The following is a 12,242-nucleotide window of genomic DNA, read 5'->3' as shown; positions in this document are numbered from 1 at the left end:
TTTTTATCCCTACTCCTCACTTGGAGGGAGGGATTAGAAGGGCAAATCCATTTAGGGAAACACCCTCCCATCTCTCTTCAGCCTCTCACTGCCTTTCTTTGCTACTCAGCACTGGCAAAGTGCTTCTGTGCTCCACTCCCCCAGCTTGAACCCTTTCCTCTTCGAAGCAATCTAGGTCACTAAGTAAAGGAGGAGGCGGGGGACATGGAGAAAACAGAGAAAAGGAATTGGGTTATGATGGAACTTTCTAGGAATGAAGCCTACGTACATCTCGGGGACAGGTGTTCTTTTGTGCATAAAGCCTTTGGAACAGCTCAGGCTCATGGCAAGCTATTTGCAATGCATGGATATTACACTCAGGTATGCCTGATTGAAGTGGTAGGAATGACACTTTGGAGCAGGGTGCACTCCACATCAGGATCCCTCATCATAGGGATCATAGGGCTAGAGAGCACCTCCTTTGCATTCAGAAGGTCTAAGGCTCAATCCCAGCCATCTTTAGTGACAAAGGTAGCAGATTCTGCAGGTAGCAGGTGATGTGGAAGACTGCCACTTGAGACCTTGGGAAGCCATCGTCAGGTAGAGTTGACAATACTGGACTATTCCCCAAACCTTTATTCACATATTTTGAAACAGAAGGCTCTGTTGTAGAATTTGGCCCAAAAAGCCACACTCCCAAGGATGCTATTGAGATATCTGAAATCTGTTCATTTGGAGAGCCTATGTGGAAGTATTTTCCTTACTTTCCCATTCTGTCTGTGTCTTTTTCACCTTCCTCCTTCTATGTAAGATCTACTCACTGCCAATGTTCCTGCGAGAATACCTCTTCTGTTTTGCAACTGTATGTTGAACCCTTGATGAAATTACAATGGTCCCTGCACATCAGTAAACCTGACCTCTCAGCTTTCTCCGAATTGCCCAAGTGAGGTCTGAAATCCTTCCCTATGATTCTTCCTCCCTGCTACCATCTCCACATCCTCTGGACTATCACAGGCCTCAGTCACATTTTTCTGGCTTCTTTGTGTATGGGCTTCTTTGTTTGCTGTGAACGGATGGTCTCTACTCTCTCCAGTTCAGGTAATATTACTGAAATATGGCCCATGGGGGGTAGGATGCATGATCTCCATATTTCTGTTGATAGTGATTTTGCACAAGTTAAGTGGAGGCCTCCATCTTCTCTCAGTTGCGAGGTAGGATAGCAGCAGCATTGGAGCTGTTTTTCATAAGCTCATGTCAGGTTAAGCAGATCACGACTTGGAAGTTCTTTTATTATACTTGTTTCCTCCCCTGCCCCCGTCCCTGCCCCAAAGAAAAAGAAAATATACTGAAGCAATACAGATGCATATGTATTTATTGTAATAGGTCAAGTTTGAGTAACAAGGAGGGCCGTGGGTAATGACCAAGATGAATGTTTATCAATCAGTTGCAAGTTGGTGAGATTTCTCTACTGACATCTGCCTCTGTTTTCATGAAGCTGCATGCCTGAGACTACCCACCTGAGATGTTTGGGTGGTATCCAACTGTTATATTCTGCATAAACCCACTGAAAGTAACCTAAGTTAGTCATGTCCATTCCTTTCAATGGGCCTGCTCCCACTCCTACACTAGTCCTACTCAGTGATGAGTACAACCCTTTGTGTCTTGTTTTTTGTTGATTATTTGTTTTGCTTTTCTTTTTTTTTACATGTATCTTTAATAATGCTAGTATGGTTTGTTAGAGTGTCAGACTAAAACTGAGAAGATCTAGGTTCAAATCCCAGAGGCAGACACTCTTGGCCTAGCCTACTTCACAGGGCTGTTGTCAGAATGGGAGAGGAACCAAGCACACTGTCTTGAGCTCCCTCAAGGAAAGATAGGGTATAAATGAAACATTTTAAAAACAAAATTCAGCAATAATGTTTAACATGTTTTTAAAACAAAAATATAGCAATTTCTCACAGTTCAGTTTACCAAACGATGACAAAGGATATGTGAATAACGTGGTGTATAAACTCAACCTGGTTTTAATCCCTGGTAGCCTTCATACTATGGAGGTTTTTTTAATTTAAAAAAGGCCTATTTGCAAATGTTCGCACTTGGGTGGCTTTAAAATTTATTTATTTTTATTCAGAAAAAAATCTGAATGGCTTAATAAAAAAAACACAACACAACCCATTTCAGTGATTTACATAAAATAACGATCAGCAATATACAGATAAAAGCAACAAAATGGCAAAACCCAATTATACATAATGAAGCTATATGTCTGGGTAGGCATACTGGAATATCCATATTACAGTATAGTGAGGGTGCCTGCTTAATGTTAATAAGCAGGGAGCTCCAAAGCATAAGAGCTGCCATGCTAAATAATTTTTTTGACTCCTCACAGATGTGGAACACCATTATATGGCACTTGCAAAACTGCACGTTCTGCAGATTGAAGAGGTTGAGTAGGCAGGTATTTGTGCAGTATCTGCGTGTTTGGTCAGGTTTTTGAAAAAACCCAGACCCTAATTAGTCACCTAGGAAAGAGAAAGAAGTGGCTGCACATATGGCAGCTTCCAATATATCAGCGGTGGCCAACTTTTCAGAAGAGCTGAGCAGCCTAGGTGAATGGAATCGTAACTCATTTTGGATCCCCACAAGGGTGTTGAGGCCTGTTGAAAAACAGGTCCGCTAGAGCATCCTACTTCTTGACAGGATAATTGAAGCATGTGGTTTTGTTGACCTTTAGTTATCAAAGATGGCCATTCCCAGAGCCATTAACATAAATAAAACACCCTTTCAGCAAGCGTTTCCAGATGCCACATAAAATGGCCCATAAGCTCAACTGATGTGAACAGCTGCTTTCCATTCCAACGTGCTTCCTCTGCTGCAGGACTCAGTGAGCTCTGGCTTGGAGCGCCCTTGGAATGGGCACGTCGAGGTGAGACATGAACGAGTTCCAGAAGACCTTCGGAAGCTTCTGCAAAGTTATTTTGGCATGTCTAGCAGCTGCTATGTGTGTGCATTTATTACCAGGGGAGGCTGGTCCACAAGGGCAACTGGGGCACTGTGCCACCAACCACAGCCTGCCCTCAGCAAACCCTCATCTGCTTGCCTTCTTACTTACAACCAGTCCAGGCCTTGGCTGCCTGCTTCCTCCATTTTAGCCTCAGGGTTGACCTTACAGAACTCAGCAGGAAGAAAGATGGGTTGAAAAACAGAAGTCATTGGCGCTGCCTTTCATTGGCTATGGTTCCTGTGGGACCTCTTGCCTTGCACCTTACAAGGGATATCAGCCACCACAGCTTATTACTAATAGTTCCCTATGACAAATTCTATATAATACTGCTAAAAATGATAATTACTAATAATATACAAGTATATGTTTGTTTGTACAGTTCTAAATATTCTAAATGCTTAATATATATACATTATCCTCTTTCAGTCCTGGGAGGCCAGTCTTATATTACAGATGGGGGAACAGAAACAGGCCCAGTGCTGTTTCCAGTGTCCCAGTGAGACATTTCCTGGTCTCTTAACAAGATATTAGAATTTAACCCAAGAAAATCTTTAATAAAAACTTCTCTTTTTTTAGAAACCCCCCACAAGATCTGGAATTGCAACTTACTCTGTACCCTCCCTCTTCCCTTGCGCATGATTTCCTACCCCACTTCCCCTTTCAATGTCATTTATTTTTAATTATTTCAAAAAAATTATATACCGCTTGGTTGGTTATAATAATAATAACCACCCTCAAAAGTGGTTTACCATAATCCACTGCAGTCTTGACACATGCTGATCATGACTGGCTTTACAATTAAATGTGAAACCAGAATTTGAAGCTGTCTTATAACTCCTGATTAATGCTAGCTATGCCTGCCCAGTGCAGATGTAACTGATGAACACCAAACCATGGTTTAGGGAATGCAAGCACCCTGTGAGTTTGCACACTCCTCCCGTAACCTTCCCATCCTCCCTGTTCCTTTCTCCATCCAGTTCAGTTTTTTAAATACCGACAATTAGAGCTGGTTATTTTTGCTAACTATAGTGCCGAGCCATAGTTTTAAAATCGAGTCGGAAGCAGGATTGCAAATTGTGATTTGGCTTACATATCAGGCTACTATGTAAACTACATCAGGCCACAGATACGGATTTAGATATGATGATAAAAAAAGAGAATGGAGGGGGAATTGTGCAGGATAAAAGTAAGAAGGGGAGGAAGCTGCTTCATCCTAAATCATACAGTTGGTCTCTCTAGCACATTATTGTCAGCACTGACTGGTAGTGGCTCTGGAAGGTTTCAGACAGGAAACATTCCCAGCCCTACTTGCAAATGTTCTTCATGCAAAGTACTGCCACTGAGCTGGGACCCACCCTCCCTGCAAATATAGGGGGATCTTCTGATCTCTCAATTATGCTTAAGAGATCAAGAGACCTTGGGCCATATTCAGTGCTACAGCTCTGCTGTCACAACAGACTTAAATGAGCACAGCAGTTTCCTCTATCTGGCTATGCATCCTCAGAATCAGCTCCAAAGGGTTGGGGGACCCTCCAGAGCATATTTGAGGTGTGTGCAGGGGGAAGAGCAAATGGAAGACCCGTTGCACCAACAGAACTACACGTGCTGAGCTTCAGATGAAGCCCATTGCCTCTACACTGGGCCATGGCTGTTTGCCTAAAGCCACCCAACAAATTGGGAGGTTTACTTCTAGCTCATTGATTTCTACCATTGCACCAAACTAGTTCTACAGCACTTTTTATCTGCAAAGTGCTTTACCATTTTTACCACACTTTCCTACATCTGCATGTGAGATTAGTCACTATTGTTCCCATTTTACTGAGGCTGAGAGATAAGTTCCTTTACTTGCCCAGGACCACAAAAATAAGTTATTGGCAGAATCTGAATCCAGAGATCCAAGTCTAATTTTCTAGCTAATGGATCGCAGTGGATATTCCATGCTGCCTTGGCTCAAGAGGTTTAAGAGTGGCTTCTGCAGAATGAGAAGTGACTGCTTTGTTTAGCATGGTCATGCATGACAAGCAACAATGTGTATGCTTTGCCAGCATTATAGACTTTAACTTCCAAAATATGGCAGCAAAAGACACAAGCTCTTGCGAGGGGGGAATATCATTGAAGGCATTCTGGGCTATAAATAAAATGTACATCAGTCTTGGCACTTGCCTCCATGAAACATTTATGCACTAATATGCTTGATGTAGTTGGATGTGTTCCCAGCTTATCTTGTATCTGAGATGAACTGGTTCTGTCTTGAAATTAATTTTCTGTTTTTCTTACAATATTCTGTGGCAGTCAATGCTAGAAACAAACAGTGCTGCTTTTGACTCATCATGCAGCTAGATATGGAAGAATTGGTCCTCCCTCAGGTTCAGCTGAGGGCTTGTACAGACATGGAAATACTGTTGACTTGGGAAACATAGGAAGCTGCCATAGAGAGAGTCAGAGCAGAGCCCCTTCTGAGAATTGTCTACAGACTTGACAGGAGCTTTCTGCAGTTTCAGAGAAGGATCTTTCCCAGCCTTACCTGGAGCTGCCAAGGGGGACTGAAGCTGATACCTTTTGTGTGCAAAACAAGTGCTTCGCCCTTCCCCTTTGCCTTTCTCTTGCAACAGGATGCAGTTTGGGGACTGTTTTAAAAGGGGTTTCAAATTGTATCAGTGAGGTAAAAGAATACCTGTTTCCTTCCCATAATGTTCTATTGATTCCATATATATTTTTTAAAGAATGCACATGCCCCTTTCCAGAATTGGAGGGCACGCTTTTAAAAATGAGACCCTTTTCCCTGCATTTCTTAAAGTATTGGCGCAGGATTGGGAGTTGCACCAACACTGCAGTATGGAGAAAGTTAGGACATTGGTTGTTTATGAATTATAATCTGTACAATTCCTAGTTCAGTGGCTTAGTAGATCTGAATGGAGCAGCCCAGGGAATTTGCTGCTTTTAATGAATTAATATGTTAATTAGGAAGAATATTGCAACTGGTTGACTCTTCATAAGAGCAGGAAAGTGGCACTGAAGAAAAAAGCCTGCCTGACCCACAGATTACGTCTGTAGGCTTTTCGATACCTTGGTACTGTATTATCCTGTTGTGAACAGGTGGGGAGTGTTTTGCTTCGAATTATCCCCAGTTTTCTCACACATTTTTTTGTATGGGGGAGTGATTGATCTGAGTCAAATTTTGTGGAGTACTCTTGTCTACGAAAAACTTGTGTACTTGCATAACTATTCTTAGATTCTTTCTTTTATAATCTAAGAATCAGAACAGATATTGTCTTCCCGATTTCTTAACCATGGCTAGGAGTTTAGAAGCATTGCCGTGATTTACATGCTTTCCTGTTTTTTCCCTTTTTTCTAGATAAAACCCCTCCTGTGATTTTCTTTCACCCTGTTCTAATGCATAGATGGCTAACCTTTGGCCCTCCACATGCTGTTGGGACAATAACCCCTATCATCCCTGATTATTGATCTTGCTGGCTGGAAGTGATGGAAGTCATAGTCCAACAATACAAGCCACAGATTTGTTACCCTAAACTAGAGTGTAATCCAGCCACCGTCCCCTGAGTTAGGATGTACAGTGATACCTTGGTTCTCGAACTTAATCCGTTCTGGAAGTCTGTTCAACTCCCGAAACATTCGAAAACCAAGGCACGGCTTCTGACTGGCGCAGGCGCCCTGGAAACAACAGCCAACAGCATCAGACATTCGGCTTCCAAAAAATGTTCAAAAACCGGAACACTTACTTCTGGGTTTTTGGCGTTCAGGAGCTGATTTGTTCATCAACTAAACCATTTGAGAACCAAGGTTCCACTGTAATGGGAAAGTATGATAGGTTTAAAATAAGGAAATAAAAGCTTCCAGTATCCTATGGCATGAGAAAAAGGAGATATGAGGATGGAGCCACAACTTGTTCACGAATCAGAAAACCATGGTTTCAATTCCATCTGCACTGGGCCTATGTCTACACTGCACTGGGACTTAACCCTTTTAATGATGCATTTAAGACTTCCCAATTACAATGTGGCAACTTGACATTTTACATATCCATCCTTTACCGCACTCCATCTGCTGGAAAAAAAATATGTCCCTGACTTTTAAATCACACACACACACAATTTTATTATTTATATACATTAAAATCTGCTCACTTGGGACGCTGGCTAGAATTCTTTTAAACCATATTCTCCATTTGGTAATTAAGGGTTGAGAAATTGTAAAAGAAGGAAAAGGGAAATGTGAGAGTCTAGGAAAGCAGACAGAGCCGTGGGGGTAACCCCTTGGATCTATCAAAATAAATAGAGCAGAAATCTTTCTTGCTGGCCTTTGTGTTGTTATTATTAGAACAAACACGCCTGAGTGAACTAAGCCATACTACCTTCAAGCATCCATACACAGCTTAGCTACAGTATTAAAAAAGGAGAAGAAGAAAGCTTGAGAGCAGAGGCTATGACTGATGGATGTTTATGATCAAGAGTGAAAAACTAGAAAATCTGCTTTTCTTCATGCTTGGGAATTGCATGTAATCATCAATTGCCATGTAATCAGAGAATGTGGGCCAGAGTACATGGCATAGCCACTGTATGTGGGCAGCTGTAAACCAGTCCATGTGGTGCCTGTCTTCATGTGACAAAGCTGTTCGCATACATTAGCTATGTGCCCTGTACCCAGTGCTATTTTTCTAGAAAAAGAGGTGCCGGAGCTCACCACGAACTTCTTCCTTGTTCTCTTACAATGGCAATGGCACCCATTTAAGAGGTGCCAGAACTGAGCTTCGATGGGCTCCAGCTGAAAAAAGCACTACTTGTACGTAGATAACCATCAATCAGTGACAGAAGCTGATGCATTTTAAGTGTAGGAAAGAAGGATGATAGTACAGTATAAAATATTTATATGCCACATTTCATCCAAGGAATTCAAGGTTAAAATACAAAAGATGCAGATTCTTAAAATCTCTTTATTTATTTAATAAAATTTCTGTACCACTTGATTGGGGGGGGACCTCAAAGCAATTTACAAAGAGAATAATTTAAATTATCAATAATTACACTCAAAAGATAGAATCAGCAATAAAGCAAAAGCAGATTAATGCATACATCAACATTCTACATGCCTGGATAGGCTTGTTTAAACAAGTGTTTTTAGAAGGCAGCAGTCTGATGTCAATAGGCATTGAGTTCCAGAGGTGCTGCTACACTAAGGTATTGTTTCTTACATTGCTTCAGTTATACAGTTAATAGAATGGCAGGGTCACCTACATTAGCCACTGTTGACAGCAAGGGCACGTTGGCTACTTTCAACACCCAATCCTGCAGCTCCCGTTTGCAGACTCCAGCATGCAGGATCTCTTTACAACTAGTTTCTCCTGGAAACTTCTTCCTCCCACCAACTTCATTGCCTCTTTGTGCCATACTATGCTCCTTCCCTTCCTTTGCCAGATTCTGCCAGTACCTGCATCTTGTAATCAGGAACCTGAAAGTGTTTGATTATGAAATACAGAGTGATGGTTTTAACTGTGGTCAAAGATGGGGGATTTGAGGGTACAAGAAAAGAGAGAGAAAAGCTACTTCAGAGTTGGTGCATTATATATTTCAAGGCAACATAAGCTATTGTTATAGTGCTACAGCCTTTTCTGTATTTAAAATATATATTATTATTTTTTAAGTGAAATAGGGTCATTTGCTGAAGGTGCTTAGTGGACTCAAGTTATAGCAGTGAATGTCAGAGACTTCCCATGTCACAAAACTTATTTTTGTCATTTACACCCGTGTGTCTTCATAAATGTCCTATACCAATAATGTATGTAAATTTACTCAGAGATTTACTGGTAAATGTCAGAAATGTGTGTTAGGAAACTTGCTTGGTTTGCAAACCAGTGATGATTACTGCCATCTTTTATTAGTGTATCATGGGAATGAGAATGAAATCTGATCATTGATCAGCTAATATAATAATGGTCTTATATTTTCTGGTGGCTTTCTAAAATTTTAAAGATTAGTGGTAAATGTCAGAATTCATTATGCTTCTGACTGACCTAGATAAATAAAAATAAGCCAGTATATCTGAGGGTAAAGCTATTCTGTGTCTAATTTTATATCCATTTTATTCATGCTGTTCTCAAAATGTTTCAGTGAGTTTATTCACATCCATCTCCTCATTCATTTGTTTTTTCATTCATACATACAGGCAGTGGGTACTCTTCAAAATGTTTCTAAAATCTGGTGGATTCATGAATCCTGGCATTTCTTAAACTTATGGATTTGAATTACGACCAGAAATCACCTTCCCTGCTTCAAATTATAATGCATTTTTAAATAGTTTTTCGTGGGTTGCATTGATTTCTGAGCAGATTTGATGCATTTGAAAAGACTTGACTGCTCCATTATGAGTGTGAGTTAAGTGTCCTTTTCTCTTTGGTTCTGCAGCTGTCTCAAACCTGGATGCAGAGAGTAAACTGAGTGTCTACTATCGCGCCCCTTGGCATCAGCAAAGAAACATTTTCCTTCCTTCCACCCGACCAGCTTGTGTAGCAGAGCTGCATCGCCATGCAAAGCAGAACCTGCGAGCCTTGAGGAAAGGTAAATCATTTTTGTGTAGTCAATGAAACAGCTTTGCGTTCCAGTAGCTCACAGATGTAAGGTGGTGTCCAACAAAGTCATTGTCCAAGCAGAATCACTTCTATTTATGCAATACAACTTTCCCTCCCCCCTTCTCCCTGCGCCCGTGCACTTCCCACATTGTTGTTGTTTAGTCGTTTAGTCGGACTCTTCGTGACCCCATGGACCAGAGCACGCTAGGCACTTCTGTCTTCCACTGCCTCCCGTAGTTTGGCCAGACTCATGTTTGTAGCTTCGAGAACACTGTCCAACCATCTCGTCCTCTGTCGTCCCCTTCTCCTTGTGCCCTCAATCTTTCCCAACATCAGGGTCTTTTTCCAGGTAGTCTTTTCTTCACATGAGGTGGCCAAAGTATTGGAGCCTCAGCTTCACGATCAGTCCTTCCAGTGAGCACTCAGGGCTAATTTCCTTAAGAATTAAGGACTTCCCACATACCCCCCCCCAAAAAAAAAAATCTGGGAGGGGTGGAGGAAGCCCCAGAGCAGGTTTTGGAATGACAGCTCTGTTAGGCAAGTATAAGCAATTCCACTCAATTACTTCACTAGACTCCATCCTATCTCCAGGAACAGCATGTACTTTAGGCTCTTACCTTAACTGACTCTTCTTCCCTTTGATTAACTCTCTTTTGCTTGCTGAGTCATAATTCTGACAGAAGTCAAAAGTACACATGACTGCGTTTATCTCTGGAATTCTTTATTTTATTTTTTACAAAATGCTGTGAAAGCTGTAAATTGAAGTGAGACACCAGCTAGCACATTTGCAAAAATAAGCAAGGTCTGGTCTGGTTTTAAATTGGATGGGGGAACCGCATGTTGAGATTCCTGCATTGCTTGGGGTCCCTTCCACCTCTACAATTCTATTATTCCATGTATGTTGGGGGAGGGTGTAACCCTTTTGTCTCCTGCTGTTTTCCCACAAAAATTCACCCTCCAGGTACTTTTTGCCTCACAAGGGACAAGCCCTCTCTTGCACCAGAAAATGCTGAGCATGATCTTGCTAGCAGTGAAGTACCTGAAGAAGCAATTGTGTAGATCAATGTTTACTATAAAGGCATGGACAAATTTAAACACACACACACACCAAAGTGTCTTGAAGTTTGTTAGATAAATCAAGCACCTATTAGTCTTCCATCAGCTTTGATCTGTGTAATACTTTTAAGGCGTTTTCCCTAAGAAAACTGGAAAAAAGGTTGTAAGGGTCTAGTCTGATTTCACTATTTTATCGTTCCCACACAGATCATGTAGCTATGTTAACTAATGATATTTTTAATCATAGTTGAACATACGTCAGAGAATCACCTAACCTCCAAATTGCAGCCTAGTCTTATTCTGGTATTCCATTTTTCTGTTATGAAAATGGAAATGTCATAGTGGCAGAAAGGATGTGAGGGGAGTCTTTGTGCGGACCACCACCTTTGCAAGAATCCTTCAGAAGGGAATTGCTGCCAGGAGCATTATCTGCAGATGTATTTTGATGCGTTGAATAGAATGAAAGTTTATGAGTCATGGTGGTAGGGAGAGCAGGTATACAATTCAACAGGGGTTTGTTTGTTTGTTTGTTTGTTTGTTTGTTTGTTTTGTTGCTGTTAGTATTATTTTATAGATATGGCTGCTGTGGTACTTTGTGAATCCTATAATATAATTTTTGGTGTAACTGTGATATTTAGCGTATTTTTTTAGTTGTTTTGTTAAATAGTGTTGCATAGATGGTAATTGTTTAATTTGTGATTGTTTTACTGGTGATTTGTTAAGTATTCTATACAATTTATGCTGCATTTGTGATGTTCCATTATGTTATTTTTATCTTTGTTTGTAAGGCGCTTTGGGATTTATTTGAATAAAAAGCAGCACAGAAATATAAAAAATAAAATAAAGGGAAACTACTATCATAGTAATGTTAAAATTAGAATACACACATTTGTGTGTCTACATCACAACTGCTTTGGCTAAATTTAATCTTCTTCTGCCACCTTGTGGCCAAGAGACAACAAGTTGAGGAAAGAGTGAAACAGCAGAATGATCACAATGGGTGAATAGGCCTATTAAAATCAAAGGACTTACTATATAGGTCTGAATATAGGTTGCACTTTCCACACCCAAATCTGACTTGTATAAAACTTGTATGTAGCCTATCATTGTGATTTAAGCCGTGATTTAAGATATCTCATTTTAGGGGTGTGGCCTATATTCAGGGGTAGCTAATATTTGAACCAATATAGTAAGTAACTTGATTTATTTCATTCAGTCTACTCTTAGTTGAGTAACACTCAAGAGAGACCAAGTAGTTAATTTGTTCTTGACAACTTCCTGCTTAAATTATTTGATATCCACTAAACTACCACATCCATCATTTGCAGCCATTCGCCTAAATTCACTTGCACTTTGTTCTTAGCAAGTGACTTGGTGGTTGCAGAATTTATATTCAAAAACTAAGAAAATTAGTCTTCATCTGTCTGTGTATGTGTTTTAAATGTTCTGCCAGGGGTGCAAATTAGTTCTTTCTTGGAGGAGATGTGCAGGAGAAGTGTAATATCACTTCATTTTGCCATCTTTCAAAAAACTGCTAATACTTTTTTTCATTGTATGTTGAGAGCTGATTAGTGTAGCAGCTTAGAGGCTGAGCTTGAAATCAGGCTTCTCAGTTCCTGC

The 12,242-nt window shown here is 40.6% G+C and overlaps 1 protein-coding gene across 5 annotated transcripts in view; it reads left to right on the top strand.

Annotated features, from left to right (window-relative positions):
- Positions 1 to 12,242, top strand: part of NHS (NHS actin remodeling regulator) — a 249,886-nt gene that overhangs the window by 215,128 nt on the left and 22,516 nt on the right. For all 5 annotated transcript variants that reach the window (XM_053387129.1, XM_053387128.1, XM_053387131.1 and 2 more), the window contains exon 2: positions 9,403 to 9,555. In XM_053387129.1, the coding sequence (XP_053243104.1) occupies positions 9,403 to 9,555 (153 nt within the window). The remainder of the gene's footprint in view (positions 1 to 9,402; positions 9,556 to 12,242) is intronic.

Source organism: Podarcis raffonei, chromosome 4 (genome assembly GCF_027172205.1).
Source record: "Podarcis raffonei isolate rPodRaf1 chromosome 4, rPodRaf1.pri, whole genome shotgun sequence".
Taxonomy (NCBI): domain Eukaryota; kingdom Metazoa; phylum Chordata; class Lepidosauria; order Squamata; family Lacertidae; genus Podarcis; species Podarcis raffonei.
The sequence above is the reverse complement of the archived record's forward strand: the minus strand, read 5'-3'. Positions and strand labels throughout refer to the sequence as shown.